The sequence below is a fragment of the Salmo salar genome, chromosome ssa15 (assembly GCF_905237065.1).
Source record: "Salmo salar chromosome ssa15, Ssal_v3.1, whole genome shotgun sequence".
Lineage (NCBI taxonomy): Eukaryota > Metazoa > Chordata > Actinopteri > Salmoniformes > Salmonidae > Salmo > Salmo salar.
The window spans coordinates 2,987,682-3,014,436 of record NC_059456.1 but is presented as its reverse complement, the minus strand read 5'-3'; the positions used below and the strand labels follow the sequence as shown (position 1 = coordinate 3,014,436).

At 43.9% G+C, this 26,755-nt stretch overlaps 1 protein-coding gene across 3 annotated transcripts; it reads left to right on the top strand.

Annotated features, from left to right (window-relative positions):
* Nucleotides 1-5,795: 5,795 nt before the first annotated feature.
* On the top strand, nt 5,796-26,460 carry ccdc125 (coiled-coil domain containing 125). 3 transcript variants are annotated; one of them, XM_014143404.2, is made up of 13 exons: nt 5,796-5,937; nt 6,688-6,825; nt 7,127-7,320; nt 11,295-11,353; nt 11,563-11,649; nt 11,746-11,823; nt 12,487-12,572; nt 12,685-12,767; nt 12,988-13,109; nt 18,614-18,718; nt 22,786-22,936; nt 24,265-24,377; nt 25,574-26,460. In XM_014143404.2, exons 2-13 carry the CDS (start codon nt 6,689-6,691, stop codon nt 25,982-25,984), a joined length of 1,626 nt encoding a protein of 541 aa, XP_013998879.2. In that variant the 5' UTR covers nt 5,796-5,937; nt 6,688; the 3' UTR covers nt 25,985-26,460. The 3 variants fall into 3 exon arrangements, with proteins under 3 accessions (XP_013998879.2, XP_045551313.1, XP_013998878.2); XM_045695357.1 differs by having other exon boundaries at nt 5,799-6,053; nt 11,298-11,353; XM_014143403.2 differs by having other exon boundaries at nt 5,799-6,053.
* Nucleotides 26,461-26,755: the final 295 nt, after the last annotated feature.

The window sequence follows — 26,755 nt, the reverse complement described above, 5'->3', positions numbered from 1 at the left end:
CGCCTGACCCCTCCACACCAGCTCACACAGACTTTATTACATCTAGTTCCGACCATGCAGTAATATCTAACGAGTAATCTAACAATTTCACAACAACTACCCTATACACAAGTGTAAAGGAATGAATAAGAATATGTACATATAAATATATGAATGAGTGATGGCCGAACGGCATAGGCAAGATGCAGTAGATGGTATAGAGTAGAGTATATACATATGTGATGAGTAATGTAGAGTCTGTAAATATTATATAAAGTGACATTGTTTAAAGTGACTAGTGATACATTTATTACATCCCATTTTTAATTATTAAAGTGGCTAGAGATGTCACGTCCTGACCAGCAGAGGGAGTAGTTGTGTAGTATTTTGGTCAGGACCTGGCAGAAGAAGTTTGTGTTGTATGGTTTTTCTAGTATGTCTGTTTCTTTGTTGGTCTGTGTGGCTCCCGATCAGAAACAGCTGGTTATCGTTGTTCCTGATTGGGAGTCATATATTAGGAGTGTGTTTTTCACCTGGGGTTTGTGGGTTGTTGTTTTAGCACTGCTTTATGTTAGCCTGCTAAACTGTTCCTGTCGGTCTAGTGTTCACATAAAAATAAAATATGATGAGCACGCAACCCGCTGCGTATTGGTCCACTTTTTCCGACCGCGATTTCTCCATATCTTCAGACGAAGAGGAGTGTGACGAGATTTGAGTCAGTATGTTGGCAGCAGCCACTCAATGTTAGTGATGGCTGTTTAACAGTCTGATAGCCTTGAGATAGAAGCTGTTTTTCAGTCTCTCGGTCCCAGTTTTGATGCACCTGTACTGACCTTGCCTTCTGGATGATAACGGGGTGAACAGGCAGTGGCTCGGGTGGTTGTTGTCCTTGATGATCTTTTTGGCCTTCCTGTGACATCGGGTGGTGTAGGTGTCTTGGAGGGCAGGTAGTTTGCCCCCGGTGATGCGTTGAGCAGACCTCACTACCCTCTGGAGAGCCTTGCGGTTGTGGGCGGAGCAGTTGCCGTACCAGGCGGTGATACAGCCCGACAGGATGCTCTCGATTGTGCATCTATAAAAATGTGTGAATGTTTTTGGTGACAAGCCAAATTTCTTCAGCCTCCTGAGGTTGAAGAGGCGCTGTTGCGACTTCTTCACCACGCTGCCTGTGTTGGTGGATCATTTCAGTTTGTCCGTGATGTGTACGCCAAGGAACTTAACTTTCCACCTTCTCCACTACTGTCCCGTCGATGTGGATAGGGGGGTGCTCCCTCTGCTGTTTCCTGAAGTCCACAATCATCTCCTTTGTTTTGTTGACGTTGAGTGTGAGGTTGTTTTCCTGACACCACACTCCGAGGGCCCTCACCTCCTCCCTGTAGGCCGTCTCGTCGTTGTTGGTAATCAAGCCTACCACTGTAGTGTCGTCTGCAAACTTGATGATTGAGTTGGAGGCGTGCATGGCCACGCAGTCATGGGTTAACAGGGAGTACAGGAGAGGGCTGAGAACGCATCCTTGTGGGGCCCCAGTGTTGAGAATCAGCGGGGTGGAGATGTTGTTTCCTACCCTCACCACCTAGGGGCAGCCCGTCAGAAAGTCCACGACCCAGTTGCACAGGGCGGGGTTGAGAGCCAGGGTCTCGGGCTTAATGACGAGTTTGGAGGGCACTATGGTGTTAAATGCTGAGCTGGTGTTGATGAACAGCATTCTTACATAGGTATTCCACTTGTCCAGATGGGTTAGGGCAGTGTGCAGTGTGATTGGATCGTCTGTGGACCTATTGGGGCGGTAAGCGAATTGGAGTAGGTCTAGGGTGTCAGGTATGGTGGAGGTGATATGATCCTTGACTAGTCTCTCAAAGCGCTTCAGGATGACGGAAGTGAGTGGTACGGGGCAATAGTCGTTTAGCTCAGTTACCTTAGCTTTCTTGGGAACAGGAACAATGGTGGCCCTCTTGAAGCATGTGGGAACAGCAAACTGGGATAGGGATTGATTGAATATGTCTGTAAACACACCAGCAAGCTGGTCTGCGCATGCTCTGTGGACGCGGCTAGGGATGCCATCTGGACTGGCAGCCTTGCGAGGGTTAACACGTTTAAATGTTTTACTCACGTTGGCTGCGGTGAAGGAGAGTCCGCAGGTTTTGGTAGAGGGCGGTCGGTGGCGGTGGCACTGTATTGTCCTCAAAGCAAGCAAAGAAGTTGTTTAGTTTGTCCGGGAGCAAGACATTGGGGTCCGCGACAGGGCTGGTTTTCATTTTGTAGTCCGTGATTGACTGTAGACCCTGCCACATTCCTCTCATGTCTGAGCCGTTGAATTTCGACTCTACTTTGTCTCTATACTGAAGCTTAGCTTGTTTGATTGCCTTGCGGAGGGAATAGCTACACTGTTTGTATTCGGTTTTGTTTCCGGTCGCCTTGCCCTGATTAAAAGCAGTGGTTCGCCCTTTCAGTTTTGCGCGAATGCTGCCATCAATCCATGGTTTCTGGTTGGGGAAGGTTTTAATAGTCGCTGTTGGTACAACATCACCGATGCACTTGCTAATAAACTCGCTCACCGAATCAGCGTATACATCAATGTTGTTGTTCGACGCGTTCCGGAACATATCCCAGTCCATGTGATCGAAGCAATCTTGAAGCGTGGAATCAGATTGGTCGGACCAGCGTTGAACAGACCTGAGCACGGGCGTTTCCTGTTTTAGTTTCTGTCTATAGGCTGGGAGCAACAGAATGGAGTTGTGGTCAGATTTGCCGAAAGGAGGGCGAGGGATGGCTTTGTATGCATCGCGAAAGTTAGAGTAACAATGATCCAGAATTTTCCCAGTCCAGGTCATGCATTCGATATGCTAAACAGTGGCGTGACCCAACTATACTGCGTGCAAGTAAAAAGAGCTCTACAGAACTATTAGTCCTATGAGATTAATTATATGGAGGAAGTTGCTGTTTCTGTGTGTTAATGTATATTTGAGGTGTATGTGTTTTTTTGTTTGTTTCCAAACCTTTCTCTTGGAAATGAAAAAAAATCAAGGTGTGAACTGGGAAGGAAATTGTGTCGGGAGAGAGTTGAGTTATTGACTAGACTTGTGGGGGTCGGGCGTGCAGGCGGCTCGGGCTGGCTGGTTGATCTGGCTGGCTGGTTGATCTGGCTGGCTGGTTGATCTGGCTGGTTGATCTGGCTGGCTGGTTGGTTGATCTGGCTGGCTGGTTGATCTGGCTGGCTGGTTGATAATAGAGGATCTTAATAAAGACAATCAAAAGTCTTTGCATTTTATTAAGAGTTGTTCATTTGTTAGACTATTGGTTGAAGGTGCAACACAATATTTATTATTGAATTACCTTTGATCCAGTTATTATTAATCACTTAAACATGTTTAATAATCATCTCTTAACTAGCTTGATGACTGTTGCCATTTTTGCTTACTTTTTTGTTCTAACTAGAGATGTCATATTGGATTGTGTAAAAAATTCAGGAAATGAGCTTTAGATGCCCCATAAAATTCTGTCCTAGGTCCCCCAGACCCCTTCACCAGGTTATGTCCCCCCACTCTTCTAAACCCAAAATGGTGCCCATGCTAAAATGTCATAAGACCATATAAGACCGTTTTACAGCTGATTTATTACTATGTCATACCCTACAACTTAACTTGAGTCCAGAGTTTTACCTGATTAGGTTAGCCCAATGTGTGGCGTGTATTCATGGGTGTCAAGGGAAGCTAGGTTTCCAAAGAAATGGACCAATAAAAAAATTAAATAATGTGTCTTTCATCTCTCTGTTTCATAAGTTTCCTTCACTTCTGCAAGAGGCTGAATTTATCTCCCAGGAGAAAGCATCCCAGCGAGCGAAACAGCGCCCCTCTGTCTCTGTATGTGTAGGTCATCTATCTGATGCTGTCTGGTCCAAACGAGTATGACATTGTTGCCGCCAGTAGCATTGAATGCAAAGGAAGCCAAGGAGCATCTGGCCTCTCGACAATTTTTTTTTTTTTTAAATGCAAATCAGCATCGAGCTAAACTGAGCAAGCTCAACTGTGAATGGTCCTGGTGCACCAACAAACAAAAAAAAGGTGTCAAGGGAAGCCAGCTTGGATTTGGGTTTACTACTATCAAATCCCATTGAGAGCATACCTCATTGACAGAAAAACTTGAATTCTTGCATCTTGTTGTGTTGTTGTCCTCCTGTGGCTAGCTAGCCATGGATTGAGATAGGGATTTGGACTTGTGGTGTAAAGTACTTAAGTAAAAATACTTTAAAGTACTCCTTACGTTTTTTTTTGTGGTATCTTTACTTTACTATTTATATTTTTTGACTACTTTTACATTTACTTCACTACATTCCTAAATAAAATGATGCACCTTTTACTCCAGACATTTTCATTGACACCCAAAAGTACTTGTTACATTTTTAATGATTAGCAGGACAGGAAAATGTCCCAATTCACGCACTAATCAAGGTAACATCCCTGGCGATCCTTAATGCCTCTGATCTGATGGACTCACAAAAACACAAATGCTTTGTTTGTAAATTATGTCTGAGTGTTGGAGTGTGCCCCTGGCTATCTGTAAATTAAAAATATTTGCCTAAAATAAGGAATTTGAAACGATTTATACTTTTACTTTTGATACTTAAGTATATTTAAGCAATTACATTTACTTTTGATACTTATTGGGAGTATGTTTAAAACCAAATACTTTTGGACTTTTACTCAAGTAATATTTTACTGGGTGACTCACTTTTACTTGAGTCATTTTGTACTAAAGTATCTTTACTTTTACTCAAGTATGAATTTTGGGTACTTTTTCCACCACTGGTGGTTTTACTTAATTCTCCGTACTGGCCAATGATTATAACAGTGATGTTGATCCAACCATTAATTCCTACATTGTTGTGCCCCTGGCCTGAGAGGATGGAAGTTAAATATGTAGCTAGATGTAGTAGGCTAATGTTAACTAGCTACAGTAACATTGTCAATGAATGAAAGTTAGGCTAGCGAGCAAGGATTTTAGCCAGGTAGCCTGGCACAACAAAAAGCGGGCACTGTATGACAGAGTGATAGACCGTTTCGTCAACACACAAGAGAGGAGGATGGCATTGGTGTTTCTCTACAAGTAGGTTGAGTCAACTTGCACCAACGCGCACACACACACACACACACACACACACACAGAAATCAGAACCACGGACAGCCGGTCATATTTAGCTTATGTTGATTGAACTAAACTGTTTTTGGTATCTTTTAGTTGTCACTGTATTAGACTAAGCAGAGGTGATTTGATGATGTTGAAATATTGAAGTTGAAATGGTGCTGGAATAGTGGAGGCAGCTCCTGTTTTTTATTTACGACTTGCTGTAACTCTCTGTGGTTCTATAGTTGTTTAGTGGTCCGAAAATGTCGGAAACATTAACTTGCTTGACCATACTGTAGGTCATGTAACTGTTACTGTACATGCAAAATGCTTTGTGGACTTCACTGGACAGAGGTTGCTATTCGGTTTTGTGATAAAACAAATGTGTGGTTGAATTTATTCTGCCACTGTGTCTTCTTATTGTCTCGGCCTTTAGGTCTATATATCACTATCGCAAGGCTTATTAATTAAGAGGTTATAGAGCAAACAACACAATTATCACAACACATATGTTGTAATATGGCTTTTTTGGGGGGGGGCTCCAGTGATTTTACCTACGCACCGCTACTGCAAATTAAGAAACATATCCTATGTTATCTACTATATCGAAATGTTGAAATACTTTCTAGAAATTTCGACTTAGTATCTCAACATTTTGACTTCCTGGCAACCTGGTGTAGAGCGCTGCGCGCGTTGTAAAGTACAACTGCACCGTTTTTATCGTTGAGGTGCACGTTCACGCTGATGGTGGTGCCACGTTGGTCGGACAGTTGTGTCGGTTGAAATCGATACGAACAAACCCGTATCACCTTGATACAGTCGTCGGGGTGTAAGGAGGTAGGCCTATTTCAAGTTCCTGCGGTAATTTTGTCTGATTTGTGAACGGGAACATACCGCTTCTAGTTTCCTGAAACGTTCCGGTAGGCTGCCTCACCTGTTCCAATGGAAAACAGGTGTGTTCAACGTCAGCGGAATAACTGTCATTTCGACGTTCCCGTAGCTCTACTCTAAAAAAAACTATTTCGACGAAAGGTTAGAGTAGCCTTAGACAATGTGAAGAGTTAGATACTACTAGTCTATTGTATTTGTTGCTGTGTCACCTCCACGAGGGGAAAAACGTTACCTGCCTGATCACACATTTGGTGTGGGAGGGTCATAGTCATAGTTTTTGTAATTTATTCAACACAAATATCCTTTAACTGGCATCTGCTTGTCTTTAAAAAAACAAAAACGTTTTTATTTAACCTTTATTTAACTAGGCAAGTCAGTTAAGAACAAATTCTTATTTACAATGACAGCCTACAGTGCTCATGACATTTCACAGAGTACCCACACACATTATTACAGTGTGGGTTGCTGTGGAGACAGACTACACTGTACCTAGATCCGCAAAGGTCAGATCCTGGTGACGGACAGCTGTCTGTCTGTCTGTCTGTCTGTCTGTCTGTCTGTCTGTCTGTCTGTCTGTCTGTCTGTCTGTCTGTCTGTCTGTCTGTCTGTCTGTCTGTCTGTCTGTCTGTCACTCTAACGTGTGTGTCTGTCTGTTTCTGTCTGTCACTCTAACGTGTGTCTGTGTGATGTCATCAGGATGCAGGGCGGCAACAGAGAACCAGCCGCAGGGCCCGACGCTTCCCAGTCCGAGGGCGGCCCCAGCCCCAGTGAAGATGACATGGCAGAGGGGGACCTGGGGGACGGGATGGGCAACAGATCAGACTCCACTATCAGGTGAAAGGAGAGATCTCTTATCCTCTTGCGTGAATAAATTAAATGGGTATGTGGATCCAGCCAACAGTTGATCACATCAAAAATGAACAAATGAAATGAACAAATTAATGTGAAATGCCACTTTAGATAAAATAGTTTGCTAAATGGCATATATTAACTGAAGACCTGCACCCACTTGAATATAAGTTGCAGTTGAACCATTGTTTTAATTCTATTGTTCTTATTCAAACCACATGTCTCAGTAGACCACACATTGCCATACGTTACGGCTTAATTGCGCCCTCCTTCCTCCTACTACCAGAAAGAAGCTCCAGAGCCGGAGCGGCAGCAGGGGGCATGCTGAGGAGCTGTTGCCCAGGACGGGGCTCCTGAAAAGGGGCAGCGAGGGAGGGGAGGCAGCCTTCATCTGGACGTCCTGCAGTGGGCTGTACACAGTGTTCAGACAGGAGCTGGAGGTGGAGCAGGCGTCACCGCAATGGAGGGTCAGGGGGACAGGTAAACACGGTTTGAGTTATATATTCATTATTGTGGGTACCCACACTGATATGAATTGTTATGGTGGGACTAGTCCCACTGTAGTTGGAACCCTATAGGTAAGGGTGTTTACATCACCTATCGCATGGTGTCTGGCTAAACAGGCTTCTTACACAAGTGATTTACATCTATACACTCTTGTTGTGTAGTCATGCACAACTGTCAAAGGCATGTCTGAAGAAAACTGTTGTTCGAAACTTATTGTATTGTTCAAAACATGTTTCTCCTTCTGCAGTTTTGAGGCCTGCGCTACTATAGTTCCTCATAGTCACGGTGGAGGAACATTCTAGATCCGTAACTGGCTGCGCACCGATTCTCCACCCTTTTTCCCAAACTGTGCACTTGCACACTGGTTATCATGGGATATAGCAATGGTGGAAATTCCCTCTAGCCAATGATTACACTAATCCAATGCTTTTAAATCCATGACTGGAAATGTGCAAGGACTCACATTAGGAGAAGGATGTAGAATCTTTCTCCAATAGGTTTAACTTCTGAAGTCACATGACCATTCTAATGACCATGCTGTAGTGAACAGTAACTCTGTAATGGATAATGACCATGCTGTAGTCAACAGTAACTCTGTAATGGATAATGACCATGCTGTAGTCAACAGTAACTCTGTAATGGATAATGACCATGCTGTAGTGAACAGTAACTCTGTAATGGATAATGACCATGCTGTAGTCAACAGTAACTCTGTAATGGATAATGACCATGCTGTAGTCAACAGTAACTCTGTAATGGATAATGACCATGCTGTAGTCAACAGTAACTCTGTAATAATGACCATGCTGTAGTGAACAGTAACTCTGTAATGGATAATGACCATGCTGTAGTCAACAGTAACTCTGTAATGGATAATGACCATGCTGTAGTCAACAGTAACTCTGTAATGGATAATGACCATGCTGTAGTCAACAGTAACTCTGTAATGGATAATGACCATGCTGTAGTCAACAGTAACTCTGTAATGGATAATGACCATGCTGTAGTCAGCAGTAACTCTGTAATGGATAATGACCATGCTGTAGTCAACAGTAACTCTGTAATGGATAATGACCATGCTGTAGTCAACAGTAACTCTGTAATGGATAATGACCATGCTGTAGTGAACAGTAACTCTGTAATGGATAATGACCATGCTGTAGTGAACAGTAACTCTGTAATGGATAATGACCATGCTGTAGTCAACAGTAACTCTGTAATGGATAATGACCATGCTGTAGTGAACAGTAACTCTGTAATGGATAATGACCATGCTGTAGTCAACAGTAACTCTGTAATGGATAATGACCATGCTGTAGTCAACAGTAACTCTCTAATGGATAATGACCATGCTGTAGTCAGCAGTAACTCTGTAATGGATAATGACCATGCTGTAGTCAACAGTAACTCTGTAATGGATAATGACCATGCTGTAGTCAACAGTAACTCTGTAATGGATAATGACCATGCTGTAGTGAACAGTAACTCTGTAATGGATAATGACCATGCTGTAGTCAACAGTAACTCTGTAATGGATAATGACCATGCTGTAGTGAACAGTAACTCTGTAATGGATAATGACCATGCTGTAGTCAGCAGTAACTCTGTAATGGATAATGACCATGCTGTAGTCAACAGTAACTCTGTAATGAATAATGATTTGTGCTAAGTGCCTTCTCAGAAGGGCTGAAGGTAAACACAATGAAAGGCTGTTCTATGGCCTCAGGGAGTCCAGTACATGGAGGTTAATCAGTGTGTGCTGGGTCGTATTCATTAGGCACCAAACGTGTTAAAATGGTTGCGTCCCAATGATCTCTCCTTCCTCCTGAAGTGTGCACTCTTTCTCTACTCTGCACAAATTTGTGAAAGCATTGGATTGGTGTAGGCATGGGCCTGAAGGGTAGTGAACAAGTGCACACTTCAGGAAAAGTGAGATATTATTGGGACAGAACTAATGTTTTCTATTTGGTTCCCTAATGAACACGACCCTTCTGGTGTGAGCCCTGTGGCTGAATCAATAATGACACCCTATTCCCTATGTAGTGCACTACTATAGACCAGTGCCCATTGGGTGTAGTGCACTACTATAGACCAGGGCCCATTGGGTGTAGTGTACTACTTTTGACCAGGGTCCATTGGGTGTAGTGCACTACTTTTGACCAGGACCCATAGGGTCTTATATAGGGGATAGGGTACTATTTGGGACAGAACCTGTTCTGCCTGTTCCTGTGATGAACTGTCTCTCTCTCTCTGTGCTCTGTCTGTGTTTACCATCTCTGTTTGATTTTGGTGGGAGAGAGAGGTGACGACAGAAGACCAGGACAACCATCTGTCACCTTCCCTCACTGAGAGCCAGTTACAGTGAGAGACAGAATAACAACAAAAAAATCCAGACAAACGCATGTCAAAAATGTTATAAATTGATTTGCATTTTAATGAGGGAAATAAGTATTTGACCCCTCTGCAAAACATGACTTAGTACTTGGTGGCAAAACCTTTGTTGGCAATCACAGAGGTCAGACATTTCTTGTAGTTGGCCACCAGGTTTGCACACACCTCAGGAGGGATTTTGTCCACTTTGCAGATCTTCTCCAAGTCATTAAGGTTTCGAGGCTGACTTTTGGCAACTCGAACCTTCAGCTCCCTCCACAGATTTTCTATGGGATTAAGGTCTGGAGACTGGCTAGGCCACTCCAGGACCTTAATGTGCTTCTTCTTGAGCCACTCCTTTGTTGCCTTAGCCGTGTGTTTTGGGTCATTGTCATGCTGGAATACCCATCCACAACCCATTTTCAATGCCTTGGCTGAGGGAAGGAGGTTCTCACCCAAGATTTGATGGTACATGGCCCCGTCCATTGTCCCTTTGATGTGGTGAAGTTGTCCGTCCCCTTAGCAGAAAAACACCCCCAAAGGCATAATGTTTCCACCTCCATGTTTGACAGTGGGGATGGTGTTCTTGGGGTCATAGGCAGCATTCCTCCTCTTCCAAACACGGCGAGTTGAGTTGATGCCAAAGAGCTCCATTTTGGTCTCATCTGACCACACTTTCACCCAGTTGTCCTCTGAATCATTCAGATGTTCATTGGCAAACTTCAGACGGGCATGTATATGTGCTTTCTTGAGCAGGGGGACCTTGCGGGCGCTTCAGGATTTCAGTTCTTCACGGTGTAGTGTGTTACCAATTGTTTTCTTGGTGACTATGGTCCCAGCTGCCTTGAGATCATTGACAAGATCCTCCCGTGTAGTTCTGGGCTGATTCCTCACCGTTCTCATGATCATTGCAACTCCACGAGGTGAGATCTTGCATGGAGCCCCAGGCCGAAGGAGATTGACAGTTCTTTTGTGTTTCTTCCATTTGCGAATAATCGCACCAACTGTTGTCACCTTCTCACCAAGCTGCTTGGCGATGGTCTTGTAGCCCATTCCAGCCTTGTGTAGGTCTACAATCTTGTCCCTGACATCCTTGGAGAGCTCTTTGGTCTTGGCCATGGTGGAGAGTTTGGAATCTGATTGATAGCTTCTGTGGACAGGTGTCTTTTATACAGGTAACAAGCTGAGATTAGGAGCACTCCCTTTAAGAGTGTGCTCCTAATCTCAGCTCGTTACCTGTATAAAAGACACCTGCGAGACAGAAATCTTTCTGATTGAGAGGGGGTCAAATACTTAAATCCCTCATTAAAATGCAAATAATTTAAACATTTTTGACATGCCTTTTTCTGGATTTTTTTGTTGTTATTCTGTCTCTCACTGTTCAAATAAACCTACCATTCAAATTATAGACTGATCATTTCTTTGTCAGTGGGAAAACATACAAGATCAGCAGGGGCTCAAATATTTTTTTTCTCTCACTGTAGACAGTCTATTAGTGTCTAATACACACACACTCCTGACTCAGTTTTCTCTGACTGTGATTCGTATAGTACATGAAGTGTTTCCCTCTGCTCTAGAAGCCGTGAGCGATCTGTCCACTGAGGAGCTGAGAGAGAGGCTACAGGAAGTGACCGAGGTGAGGACAGGAAGAAGGATGACATTTGATATGTGGTTTGCCATGGTGCAGCTGATTATTACCCTTAATTAAGAAATGTTATGTGCAGCAGAAAAAAACAATCAATATTAAAATCACAGACATTAAAACACACACACACCACATTTAGAGGGTTGTTTGTGGGACTTTCTTTGCCATCATTGGTGAATGTTGGTGGCCTGTTCTAACAGGAGGCAGAGCTACTGCGCTGTGAGTTGGAGGTCACCAGTCGTCACCTGGAGGGAAAACACGAAGCACTGAAGATCCTACAGGGACAGGTAAACACAGACACACACACACACTCACTAACTCTCTTCTCTCTCAACACTCCCTTTTCATTTGTTTAAAATACACTTCCCCTCTTTTTCTTCCAGAGTATTCTAGACAGGGCAACCTCTCACACTAAGATTCTACTCCAGAAGAGTGAGGAGAGAACCAAGGCTCTGGAAAAGGTGAATGTTGTTTGTTTCTGGCTTGTTATGTTAAAAGGTCACAGGAAGGTAGTTCAAATAAAGGATTGGTTTGTTTACTTTCACATACTATAAGAATCAGTCACCTAGCTAATGAATTTCAGACTCTGGCTTATGTGGCTTCCACTAGAATTTACCTGGTATTTACTAGTGCAGTGTTTCTCAACTCCAGTCCTCCAGTACTCCCAACAGTACACATTTTTATTGTAGCCCGGACTAGAACACCTGATTCAACATGTCAACTGGGGTTGGGCTGTTGGGGGTACTGGAGGACCGGAGTTGGGCTGTTGGGGGTACAGGAGGACTGGAGTTGGGCTGTTGGGGGTACTGGAGGACTGGAGTTGGGCTGTTGGGGGTACTGGAGGACCGGAGTTGGACTGTTGGGAGGACTGAAGTTGGGCTGTTGGGGGTACTGGAGGACTGGAGTTGGGCTGTTGGGGGTACTGGAGGACCGGAGTTGGGCTTTTGGGAGTACTGGAGGACTGGAGTTGAGAAACACTGCAGTAAATTATGTGGTAACAATGGGAGCTTTCTGGTACTTTCAAATAATTCTGCTTGTTTTAATACATCCTAAATATGCAGTATTTTCTAGGTTATTACAGTGTACTTACAGTTTGAACATGTATTTAATGAACTCTGTCACAGGAAGTGAATGGCCTGCAGTGGGAGATCACTTATAACCAGATGCACTTCAAGAACTTTGAGCAGTCCTGGCAGCAGAAATATGTCGGGTGAGGTCATGGTTTTCATTCAAGGCAGGTTTTTTTCCGTTTTTGATTGGTTGGTGTGCGCTTATGTGTAGGGTTTGCAGATTTTGATTGGTCAGTGTGTATGTGTGGGCAGAGTTTGCAGTGAGAAAAAGGCCCTGAGTGACAGCCTGGGAGACAGGGTGAGGGAGGTACAGGAGCTGAGGACAGAGAACACTGGTAGGTACCTAGTCCTTCTGCTTAATCAACAATTATACTTTTGAGTCGCTGTCTTGCAATGTCATTGAGAAAGAGTGTATGTGCTTCTCTCTCTTTCTTTGTGCGTGTGTGTGTGTGTGTGTGTGTGTGTGTGTGTGTGTGTGTGTGTGTGTGTGTGTGTGTGTGTGTGTGTGTGTGTGTGTGTGTGTGTGTGTGTGTGTGTGTGTGTGTGCACGTGTAGCTGTGAGTCAGCAGTGTCTGGAACTCCTAGCCATGCTGAATGTCCGGGAACAGAGAGCCTTCCAGGGGACCAAGCCTTCATGCACCCAGGGGAGAGAGGAGGACCAGGGGACTGTGCTGGAGGTGAGTGACAGAGAGCGAGAGACAGAAAGGGCAGGAGGAACCAGAGAGAGAGACAGAGATTGAAGGAACAGAAGGAGAGAGAGAGGCAGGAGGATAAAGAGAGAGAGGGAACAGGAGGAGAGAGAGAGGGGGTAGGAGGACACACAGAGAGAGAGACAGAGGGAACAGGAAGAGAGTGAGAGAAATACCACAGTGTGCCATCACAGCAGCAAGAATTGTGACCTGTTGCCACAAGAAAAGGGCAACCAGTGAAGAACAAACACCATTGTAAATACAACCCATTTATGTTTATTTATTTTCCCTTTTGTACTTTAACCATTTGCACATCGTTACAACACTGTATATATACACATAATATGACATTCGTAATGTCTTTATTCTTTTGGAACTTCTGTGAGTGTAATGTTTACTGTTCATTTTTATTGTTTATTTCCCTTTTGTATTTTATCTACCTCACTTGCTTTGGCAATGTTAACATATGTTTCCCATCCCAATAAAGCCCCTTAAATTTAATTTAATTGAGAGAGAGAGAGAGAGAGAGAGAGAGAGAACAGGAGGAAAGAGAGAGAACAGGAGGAAAGAGAGAGAGAGAGGGAACAGGAGGAAAGAGAGAGAGAGAGGGAACAGGAGGAAAGAGAGAGAGAGAGGGAACAGGAGGAAAGAGAGAGAGAGAGAGACATAGGGAACGGGAGGAGAGAGAGAAAGGGCAAGATGAACCAGAGAGACCGAGACAGAGGGAACAGGAGGAGAGAGAGACGGAGACAAAGGGAACATGAGGACAGGAGGAACCAGAGAGAGACAGAGGGAACAGGAGGAGAGAGAGACGGAGACAAAGGGAACAGGAGGAGAGAGAGACGGAGACAAAGGGAACATGAGGACAGGAGGAACCAGAGAGAGACAGAGGGAACAGGAGGAGAGAGAGACGGAGACAGAGGGAACAGGAGGAGAGAGAGACGGAGACAGAGGGAACATGAGGACAGGAGGAACCAGAGAGAGACAGAGGGAACAGGAGGAGAGAGAGACGGAGACAGAGGGAACAGGAGGAGAGAGAGAGACGGAGACAAAGGGAACATGAGGACAGGAGGAACCAGAGAGAGACAGAGGGAACAGGAGGAGAGAGAGACGGAGACAGAGGGAACAGGAGGAGAGAGAGACGGAGACAAAGGGAACATGAGGACAGGAGGAACCAGAGAGAGACAGAGGGAACAGGAGGAGAGAGAGACGGAGACAGAGGGAACAGGAGGAGAGAGAGACGGAGACAAAGGGAACATGAGGACAGGAGGAACCAGAGAGAGACAGAGGGAACAGGAGGAGAGAGAGACGGAGACAAAGGGAACATGAGGACAGGAGGAACCAGAGAGAGACAGAGGGAACAGGAGGAGAGAGAGACGGAGACAGAGGGAACAGGAGGAGAGAGAGACGGAGAGAGAGAGAACAGGAGGAAAGAGAGAGAGAGAGAGAACAGGAGGAAAGAGAGAGAGAGAACAGGAGGAAAGAGAGAGAGAGAACAGGAGGAAGGAGAGAGAGAGAACAGGAGGAAAGAGAGAGAGAGAACAGGAGGAAAGAGAGAGAGAGAGAACAGGAGGAAAGAGAGAGAGAGAGAACAGGAGGAAAGAGAGAGAGAGAACAGGAGGAAAGCGAGAGAGAACAGGAGGAAAGAGAGAGAGAGAACAGGAGGAAAGAGAGAGAGAGAACAGGAGGAAAGAGAGAGAGAGAACAGGAGGAAAGAGAGAGAGAGAGAACAGGAGGAAAGAGAGAGAGAGAGAGAGAACAGGAGGAAAGAAAGAGAGAGAGAGAACAGGAGGAAAGAGAGAGAGAGAGAGAGAGAGAGAGAACAGGAGGAAAGAGAGAGAGAGAACAGGAGGAGAGAGAGAACAGGAGGAAAGAGAGAGAGAGAGAGAGAGAGAGAGAGAGAACAGGAGGAGAGAGAGAGAGAGAGAGAGAACAGGAGGAAAGAGAGAGAGAGAGAGAACAGGAGGAAAGAGAGAGAGAGAGAGAACAGGAGGAGAGAGAGAGAGAACAAGAGGAAAGAAAGAGAGAGAGAGAACAGGAGGAAAGAGAGAGAGAGAGAGAGAACAGGAGGAAAGAGAGAGAGAGAACAGGAGGAGAGAGAGAACAGGAGGAAAGAGAGAGAGAGAGAGAACAGGAGGAGAGAGAGAGAGAGAGAACAGGAGGAAAGAGAGCGAGAGAGAGAGAACAGGAGGAAAGAGAGAGGAGAGAGAGAGAGAGAGAACAGGAGGAGAGAGAGAGAGAGAGAGGGAACAGGAGGGGAGAGAGAGAGAGAACAGGAGGAAAGAGAGAGGGAGAGAGAGAGGGAACAGGAGGAAAGAGAGAGAGAGAGGGAGAGAGAGGGAACAGGAGGAAAGAGAGAGAGAGAGAGAGACATAGGGAACAGGAGGAAAGAGAGAGAGAGAGAGAACAGGAGGAAAGAGAGAGAGACAGAGGGAACAGGAGGAGAGAGAGAGAGACAAAGGAAATGAGGACAGGAGGAACCAGAGAGAGACAGAGAGAACAGGAGGAGAGAGAGAGAGAGACAGAGGGAACAGGAGAGAGAGAGAGACGGAGAGAGAGAGGAACAGGAGGAGAGAGAGAGAGAGAGACAGAGGGAACAGGAGGAGAGAGAGAGAGAGAGAGAGAACAGGAGGAAAGAGAGAGAGAGAGAGAACAGGAGGAAAGAGAGAGAGAGAGAACAGGAGAAAGAGAGAGAGAGAGAACAGGGGAGAGAGAGAGAGAGAACAGGAGGAAAGAGAGAGAGAGAGAACAGGAGGAAAGAGAGAGAGAGAGAACAGGAGGAAAGAGAGAGAGAGAGACAGGAGGAAAGAGAGAGAGAACAGGAGGAAAGAGAGAGAGAGAACAGGAGGAGAGAGAGAGAGAGAACAGGAGGAAAGAGAGAGAGAGAGGAACAGGAGGAAAGAGAGAGAGAGAGAGAACAGGAGGAAAGAGAGAGAGAGAGAGGGAACAGGAGGAAAGAGAGAGAGACAGAGAGAACAGGAGGAGAGAGAGAGAGAGAGAGAGAGAGAGAACAGGAAGAGAGAGAGAGAACAGGAGGAGAGAGAGAACAGGAGGAGAGAGAGAGAGAGAAAGGGAGAGATGAGAACAGGAGGAACCAGAGAGAGAGAGAGAGAACAGGAGGAAAGAGAGAGAGAGAGAGAACAGGAGGAAAGAGAGACGGAGAGAGAGAGAACAGGAGGAGAGAGAGAGAGAGACAAGAGGGAACAAGATGAGAGAGAGACGCAGACAGAGGGAACAAGAGGAGAGAGAGACGGAGACAGAGGGAACAAGAGGAGAGAGAGACGCAGACAGAGGGAACAAGAGGAGAGAGAGACGGAGAGAGAGGGAACAGGAGGAGAGAGAGAGAGGGAACCGGAGGAGAGAGAGAGAGACGGAGGGAACAGGGAGAGAGGGAACAGGAGGAGAGAGAGAGAGGGCAGGAGGTTCCAGAGAGAGATTACATAATGTATTATGTTATATGATTACATAATGTATTATGTTATATGATTACATAATGTATTATGTTATATGATTACATCATGTATTATGTTATATGATTACATCATGTATTATGTTATATGATTACAACATGTATTATGTTATATGATTACATAATGTATTATGTTATATGATTACATCATGTATTATGTTATAGTTTTGGAATTCAATTCAAAGGGGTTTTATTTGCATGGGTAACAAATGTTTACATTGCCAAAGGAAGTTGTAATTTTATGTCTGTGTCTTAGCTGGCTTCTACACTGAACAAAAATATAAACGCAACATACAACAATTTCAACGATTTTACTGAGTTACAGTTCATATAAGGAAATCAGTATATTGAAATAAATAAATAAATTAGGTCCTGTTCTATGGATTTCACATGACTGGGGATACCGATATGCATCTGTTGGTCACAGATATCTTAAAAAGAAAAGTAGGGTCTCAGACCAGAGAACCAGTCAGTATCTGGTGTGACCACCATTTGCCTCATGCAGAGCCACATCTCCTTCACATAGAGCTGATCAGGCTGTTGATTGTGGCCTGTAGAATGTTGTCCCACTCTTCTTCAATGGCTGGATATCGGTGGGAACTGGAACACGCTGTCGTACACGTCGATCCAGAATATGCAAAACACGCTCAATGGGTGACATGTCTGGTGAGTATGCAGGCCATGGAAGAACTGGGACATTTTCCAGCTTCCAGGAATTGTGTACAGATCCATGCGACATGGGGCTGTGAATTATCATGCTGGAACATGAGGTGCTGGCGGCAGATGAATGGCACGACAATGGGCCTCAGTATCGCATCATGGTATTTCTCTGCATTCAAATTGCCATCAATAAAATGCAGTTGTGTTCATTGCCCGTAGTTTATGCCTGCCCATACCATAACCCCACCATGGGGCACTCTGTTCACAACGTTGATAATCAGCAAACCACTCGCCCACACGACGCCATAACCACCTGCCATCTGCCAGGTACAGTTGAAACCGGGATTCATCCATGAAGAGCACACTTCTCCAGCATGCCAGTAGCCATCAAAGGTGAGCATTTGCCCACTGAAGTCGGTTACGACGCCGAACTACAGTCAGGTCAAGACCCTGGTGAGGACGACGAGCACGCAGATGAGCTTCCCTGAGACGGTTTCTGACAATTTGCCCCAAAATGATTTGGTTGTGCAAACACACAGTTTCATCAGCTGTCCGGGTGGCTGGTCTCAGATGAACCCGCAGGGGAAGAAGTTGGATGTGGAGGTCCTGGGCTGGCGTGGTTACATGTGGTCTGTGGTTGTGAGGCCTTTTGGACGTACTGCCAAATTCTCTAAAACAACGTTGGAGGTGGCTTATGGTAGAGAAATGAACATTCAATTATCTGGCAACAGCTCTGGTGGACATTGCTGCAGTCAGCATGCCAATTGCACGCTCCCTCAAAACTTGAGACATCTGTGGAGTTGTGTTGTGTGTCAAAACTGCACAAGGTGCACCTGTGTAATGATCATGCAGTTAAATCATCTTCTTGATATGCCACACCTGTCAGGTGGATGGATTATCTTGGCAAAGAAGAAATGCTCATTAACAGGGACGTAAACAAATTTGTGCACAACATTTGAGAGAATTAAGCTTTTTGTGCGTATGGAACATGTCTAGTATCTTTTATTTCAGCTCATGAAACACGGGACCAAAACTTTACATGTTGTGTTCATATTTTTTGTTCAGTATAATTCTCTGTCTGTGTTGTGGTTGGCTGTGTTCTAATTCTCTGTCTGTGTTGTAGATGGCTGTGTTCTAATTCTCTGTCTGTGTTGTAGATGGCTGTGTTCTAATTCTCTGTCTGTGTTGTAGATGGCTGTGTTCTAATTCTCTGTCTGTGTTGTAGATGGCTGTGTTCTAATTCTCTGTCTGTGTTGTAGATGGCTGTGTTCTAATTCTCTGTCTGTGTTGTAGATGGCTGTGTTCTAATTCTCTGTCTGTGTTGTAGTTGGCTGTGTTCTAATTCGCTGTCTGTACCCTGTAGCTGGCTGTGTTGGGTGCGTGCCAGTGTCCCAATGTAAGGGAGGCCTGCCCGTGTGCCAGGAGTGCTGCTGCCAGCCGAAAACAGGTTCTCCAGCTCAGACAAGAGGTAGGGTACCCACCTTAACCACTAAGACAAGAGGTAGGGTACCCACCTTAACCTCACTAAGACAAGAGGTAGGGTACCCACCTTAACCTCACTAAGACAAGAGGTAGCGTACCCACCTTAACCACTAAGACAAGAGGTAGGGTACCCACCTTAACCTCACTAAGACAAGAGGTAGGGTACCCACCTTAACCTCACTAAGACAAGAGGTAGGGTACCCACCTTAACCACTAAGACAAGAGGTAGGGTACCCACCTTAACCTACTAAGACAAGAGGTAGGGTACCCACCTTAACTACTAATACATTGTTCACCTGGTCCTGGCTGTGCAGGCTTTTATTCCAAACCAGCACTAAAACACTGGATACAACTGATCAAGGTCTTGATGATTAGCTGAAATGTGTGTGCGGGCATGCGTGCCTATATGCCCAGTGGTGGAAAAAGTACTAAATTGTCATACTTGAGTAAAAGTAAAGATATCTTAATAGAAAATGACTAAAGTAAAAGTCACTCAGTCAAATACTACTTGAGTTAAGGATACAAATTTCGTTCCATTTTGCTGCCGACTAAGTAACCCTCATTAACCGGTCAACAAACGGTTACATTTTCCCCAAACAGTAAAATGACGTGACCAACAGAAAATACTATCAGAGATCTGTATATAATAGCGAGATGCTTTTGTTTCCGCCCTAACAGTGGGAGTCGTCCCAAGGCAGGCGGCAGGTTACCAGCTTTATGCCCAAAATAAGCCTATAGAAACACATTGGACTTATTTTGGACAGATTTTGGCGAGAGTGCTTCGTCTATTCCTCTCTGATACTATGCGTGCATACAAGGACCGCTTGATGGAAACATGCAACAATAGCAAGCCTATCGTCTCCCAGTCAAAATGCTATAGCCTGTTAGTGAACATGCAACTTATGTAATGAAGCAGCTAATAATAAATCATTTACCATAATGCAATTCACAGGAAACACCGTTCTAAACTGCGCACCTGATGAGAGCAGTTCCGTATTTTTATTTTATTTGTAAAAAAAAAAAAAATGTTTTAACCTTTATTTAACTAGGCAAATCAGTTAAGAACAAATTCTTATTTACAATGACGGCCTACCAAAAGGCAAAAGGCCTCCTGCGGGGACGGGGGCTGGGATTAAAAAATAAATAAAATATAAATATAGGACAAAACACACATCATGACAAGCGAGACACCACTACATAAAGAGAGATCTAAGACAACACAGCAATGGTAGCAACACAACATGACAACAACATGGTAGCAGCACAAAACATGATACAAACATTATTGGGCACAGACAACAGCACAAAGGGCAAGAAGGTAGGGACAACAAAACATCACGTAAAGCAGCCACAACTGTTAGTAAGAGTGTCCATGATTGAGTCTTTGAATGAAGAGATGGAGATTAAACTGTCCATTTTGAGTGTTCGTTGCAACTCGTTCCAGTCGCTAGCTGCAGCGAACTGAAAAGATGAGCGATCTAGGGATGGGTTTTATAAATGGGTGGCAGGTAGCCTAGTGGTTAGAGCGTTGGACTAGTACCCCTGAACTACGGCCGGTAGCCTAGTGGTTAGCCTAGTGGGTTAGCCTAGTGGGGCGGTATGTAGCCTAGTGGTCAGAGCGTTGGGCCAGTAACCGAAAGGTTGCTAGATCAAATCCCTGAGCTGACAAGGTACAAATCTGTCGTTCTGCCCCTGAACAAGGCAGTTAACCCACTGTTTCTAGACCGTCATTGAAAATAAGAATTTGTTCTTAACTGATTTGCCTAGTTAAATAAAGGTTAAATAAAAAAATAAAATAAATAAGCATCAACCAGTGTGTCTTGCGACGGTATACAGAGATGACCAGTTTACAGAGGAGTATAGAGTGCAATGATGTGTCTTATAAGGAGCATTGGTGGCAAATCTGATGGCCGAATGGTAAAGAACATCTAGCCGCTCGAGAACAGGCTTACCTGCCGATCTATAAATGATGTCTCCGTAATCTAGCATGGGTAGGATGGTCATCTGAATCAGGGTTAGTTTGGCAGCTGGGGTGAAAGAGGAGCGATTACGATAGAGGAAACCAAGTCTAGATTTAATTGCAGCTTTGATATGTGCTGAGAGAAGGACAGTGTACTGTCTAGCCATACTCCCAGGTACGTGTATGAGGTGACTACCTCAAGTTCTAAACCCAGAGGTAGTAATCACACCTGTGGGGAGAGGGGCATTCTTCTTACCAAACCACATGACCTTTGTTTTGGAGGTGTTCAGAACAAGGTTAAGGGTAGAGAAAGCTTGTTGGACACTAAGGGGATCAAGCTGATTCTATACCATTTTACAGAGGCCAGTTCATGAAGGAAGGCTTGCTCATTAAAGTTTTTTGGCAGGTGTCTATGACAAATCAGGACAGGTCGTTTCACTGAGCAGCCATTACGAACACAGGCTGTAAAACAGTGATCACCAAGGTCATTACAGAAAACACCAGACTAATTATTTGTAAGGATAACATCAAGAAGAGTAGCTTTTTCTGGGTGTTTGGAGTCATACCTTGTGGAATTTGTAATAATCTGAGAAAGATTTAGGGAGTCCCATTGCTTTAGGACTTGGTCAGGTGGTTTAAGCATGTCCCAGCTTAGGTCACCTAGCAGGACAAATTCAGACTTAGTGTAAGGGGCCAGGAGAGAGTTTAGGGCAGGTAGGGTACAGGCCGGTGCTGATGGAGGATGATAGCACCCAGCAACAGTCAACAAAGAGCTATTTGAAAGTTTAATGTTTAAAACCAGCAAATTGTTTGAGGACAGACTTGGTGGAGACAACCGAGCACTGAAGGTGATCCTTGGTAAAGATTGTCACTCCCCCACCTTTGGAAGATCTGTCTTGCCAAAAAAATGTTATAACCAGAAAGGTTAACATCAGTATTCAAAACACTCTTCCTTAACCACGTCTCAGTAATGACCAACACATCTGAATTGGAGCTGTGAACCCACACTTTCAATTGATCCAGTTTAGGTAATAAGGTTCTAGTGTTAACGTGCAGAAATGTGACAGAGATGAAAATCTCTGTTAGAAATTTTGAAGAAGGGGGAATCTAATAGCAACTACTATGATGGTTAGTTAATATGAAGAGGATTGTGCCTTTGGCTTCTGGACAACGACATAAAGTTGATATGAAAACCAATAGAACAGGAGAGAAATACTGGTTAATGGCATGAGGAAGTCTTTATAAAATAATTGCCTCCACGTTTCTATGGTCTGATTTTGGCTAGGCTACTTTGAAGCAAGGTAAGACATGCGGTCATTATTTGAAGTAAAGTAAAACGTTCAGGTTTAAAACAATTACACTGCCTCAAGCTCCCATTTTAAAGTGGTGGGTGAAGCACTGATAGTCAACCGTAGGAAAGCTATAGCCTAATGCATCCGAAAGGCGAATTGGAGGCGCGCTTTACGAGTTTTAGATTGAGAAATAAAATAGCTCCTTTCTAATCGTGGCCACCAAAGTCTTTAACACGCGATTGCATTAATACTTGTTATTTGTTGCGCAATGACTGAGTTTACAACAGCAGGTTTCACTCCAGTAGTTTACAGGCTTTTTGAGGAGCTACTCTCTCGCAGGTGGCAGGGTATTCCTCTCCTCTATCTTGGCTCTGTATGCTGTGCCCGTGTGATAAATAAAATGCATGACGACTAACGAAAATATACAAGCGCCAATTTAATTCCACACAATTATGCAAATTAACCTATAGACCGATAAGCATGACAGTCAAATGTATTTTCAGCAGCTAACCGTTAACATCCCTAACTTGAGTAAAAATATCTGGTTTTAAATGTACTTAAGTGCAGGGGTGGAAAAAGTACAAAATGTTCATACTTGGGTAAAAGTACAAAGTAAAAGTCAATGCTGTACATCAAAATCCTTATATTACGAAAACTGCACAATTGATTGTATTTATTTTTACGGACAGACACTCCAACACTCATCATCTACAAACATAGGGAAATGTATAGGACTAAAAAGTAAATACATTCTTTAGGAATGTAGTGAAGTAAAAGTAAAAGTTGTTTGTGTGTGTGTAGCTGGAGGGTCATGGCAGGAGGATGGAGGAGGCGTTGCTGATGGCGGACGCATTTCGGATCGCCTTCGAACAGCAGCTCAGGAGGCGCAGCGATCACTTCCTGCTTCTGGCCGAGACAGACAGGAACAAGTCCCGCCCACTAAGGCCAGAAGGTATACTGTATTGAAATATACTGTATTGTCCTCACTTCAACAAGACACAGAAACATGGAAGTTAATGTTCTGTAAGTTTGAGTGAATCACAGTGAATGATGTATATAAATATCTATATAATATTGATATACAGTGCATTCGGAAAGTATTCAGACCCCTTGACTTTTTCTACATTTTGTTATATTACAGCCTTATTCAATCTACACACAATACCTCAGAATGACAAAGCGAAAACAGGTTTTTAGAAATGTTTGCAAATTTATTAAAAGTAAAAACATTTTTTACCTTTTTTACATAATTATTCAGACGTTTTCTATGAGACTTGAAATTGAGATCAGGTGCATCCTGTTTCCATTGTTAATCCTTGAGATGTTTCTACAACTTGATTAGAATCCACCTGTTGTAAATTCAATTGATTGGACATTATTTGGAAAGGCACACACCTGTCTATACATTGAGGGAAATAAGTATTTGATCCCTTGCTGATTTTGTACGTTTGCCCACTGACAAAGAAATGATCAGTCTATAATTTTAATGGTAGGTTTATTTGAACAGTGAGAGACAGAATAACAACAAAAAAATCCAGAAAAACGCATGACAAAAATGTTATAAATTGATTTGCATTTTAATGAGGGAAATAAGCAGACTAGTCAGGATCGAGGGAAAGATGAACGGAGCAAAATACAGAGATCCTTGATGAAAACCTGCTCCAGAGTGCTCAGAACCTCAGACTGGAGTGAAGGTTCACCTACCAACAGGTCAACTACCCTACGCACACAGCCAAGACAATGCAGGAGTGGCTTCGGGACAGGTCTTTGAATGTCCTTGAGTGGCCCAGCCAGACCCCGGACTTGAACCCAATCGAACATCTCTGGAGAGACCTGAAAATAGTAGTGCAGCGACGCTCCCCATCCAACCTGACAGAGCTTGAGAGGATCTGCAGAGAAGAATGTGAGAAACTCCCAAAATACAGGTGTGCCAAGCTTGTAGAGTCATACCCAAGAAGACTCGAGGCTGTAATCGCTGAAAAAAGGTGCTTCAACAAAATACTGAGTAGATGGTCTGAATATTTATGTAAATGTGATATTTCCATTTTTGCTTTGTCATTATAAGGTATTGTGTGTAGATTGATGAGGACAAAAACAACAACAATGTAATCCATTTTAGAGGCTGTTACGTAGCAAAATGTGGAAAAGTCAAGGAAGGGGTCTGAATACTTTACGAAGGCACTGATACATCATTGTGTTTTTAAGACAACAGAAGTGAGGCTGTTTGTACAGTATGAATAAATGAATGAATGAATGACTGACTATATCTGTGTATTGCAGGCAAGGATAGGACAGCATCTCTCAGTGTGGCTCAGAGACTTAGAGGACTGCTGCCGTCCAACACAGAGATCACAGACGACCCCACAGAGACTCTGCACAAACTCCTCGACCTGGTCTGTACTGTAATACAGTATACTGTACACCCTAATACAGTATACTGTACCCACACCCTGCAGATCCTACTGTACCCACACCCTAATATAGTGCACTGTACCCACACCCTAATACAGTATACTGTACCCACACCCTAATACAGTATACTGTACTGTACCCACATCCTATTAGAGTATACTGTACCCACACCCTAATACAGTATACTGTTCTGTACCCACATCCTATTACAGTATACTGTACCCACACCCTAATAATACTTAGGGCCCTGAATATTTCCTGTACATGTGGATAAATACATTTGAATAGAGGTTTATATTCCTCGAAGTTCAAGTAATATTTCAAACGTTTCAAAATGTTATCTGGCTTTTCCTTCCTACCCACTCATCCCTCTCTCTCTCTCTTTCAATATTTCTCTCTCAATTCAATTCAATTTAAGGGCTTTATTGGCATGGGAAGCATGTTTACATTGCCAAAGCAAGTGAAGTGGATATTCAAACAAAAGTGAAATAAACAATAAAAATTAAACGGTAATCGTTACACTCACAGAAGTTCCGAAAGAATAGACATGTCATATTATGTTTATATACAGTGTTGTAACGATGTGCAAATAGCTAAAGTACAAAAGGGAAAATAAATAAATATAAATATGGGTTGTATTTACAATGGTGTTTGTTCTTCACTGGTTGCCCTTTTCATGTGGCAACAGGTCAAAAACCTTGCTGCTGTGATGGCACACTGTGGTATTACACCCAGTAGATATGGGAGTTTATCAAAATTGGGTTTGTTTTCAAATTCTTTGTGGGTCTGTGTAATCTGAGGGAAATATTGTCATAAATTTGCTTAGGAAGCTCAGTTTCCACCTCATTTTGTGGGCAGTGTGCACATAGCCTACAGCGGCCTTTCTCAGTAGCAAGGCTATGCTCACTGAATCTGTACATAGTCAAAGCTGTCCTTAAGTTTGGGTCAGTCACAGTGGTCAGGTATTCTTCCACTGTGTTCTCTATGTTTAGGGCCAAATATCATTCTAGTTTGCTCAGTTTTTTTGTTAATTCTTTCCAATGTGTCAAATAATTATCTTTTTGTTTTCTCTGTCTCCATCTCTCTCTCGCTCTCCATCTCTCTATCTCTCACTCCCCCTCTTTCTCTACTTCCTTCTTTGTTCTCCATCCCATCCTCCTTATCTCTCCCGGTGTAGCTAAGTGATAAGGAAGAAGCTCTAGCTCACCAGAGGAAGGTTAGCTTCATGCTAGCCCGCAACACAGAGGAACTAGAGAGACGGTTGAAGACAGACTATATGCTGCAGACACAGGTCACATCACCACCACACTGTTCTTCAGAGACAGACACATGCAAGTCCAACCATGCAGGCACAGGCATCTGCAGTTCCAACCATGTCCAGGAGAGGGCAGGAGTGGACCATTGTCATGGTGGGGCGTCATCCTCAGAATCAGACCCCACAGACCTCCAGCCCTCTGAGATCCAAGAGGCTGAGACTGAAGACACCGACCTCCAGATACAGGGCCTCTCTCTGGGGCAGTCACCCATGGAGAGAGGGGGAGTTGACGAGAGAGATGGAAGAGAGGACCATCTGGTCACCCTACTATGAATAGTTTGTCATCATAGAGTGATCCTACCTGGCCTTCTTACTGCGGTGCCGTGCTTGAAGTGGAATGAAATGTGTGCCAGCACTCATTTTGGGTGCCGATACTCATGATATTTAGGTGAAAGGTACTCATTATATATTAGGGGCAGTGTACTGTAAGAGGTGCCGGTACACTAGGACAAAATTCGAGGTGCCTGCACTCTGTACTGATGTGTACCAGCCCAAGTCAAGCACTGCCGCTGTGCATCTGACTGGTCTTGGAACAACTCTGGTCCTGAATAAGCCTGGTTTTACGTGAATATATCGGCCTCTGTGTAGCCGTTGTGATTACATTTTATATTAATAATTCCTAGCACATTAGAATTGATAGAAAGTGACTGAATGCTTTAAATTTTGCTAAACCTCTTGTTCTGAATATTTCCTGAGCTCTGATAAGATGTTTTAATGTATCCACATATAAAATGTTATGATGGTCAAAATATTGAAGTGGATTATGTTATGTTGCTGTGTGTAGAATTGTTCAATTGTTATTTTTTGTCATGCAAATGTAAGAAATGGATATGTGCCAATGTTGATGTCATTGATTACACAATTACACATAGGCTCTGCCTCCTTTCAAGCCATAGGGCACGTTTTGAGTTGTAAGGCGAAATCAACCGGCTGTAGACGAAAGTCGAGCAGTATCTGCGATAGCCGAAAGTCACAATTTACCCACAATGTATCACGGATTTCATGCTCTCAAATATGACCCTTGACCTCTCTGACTGCAGTCAA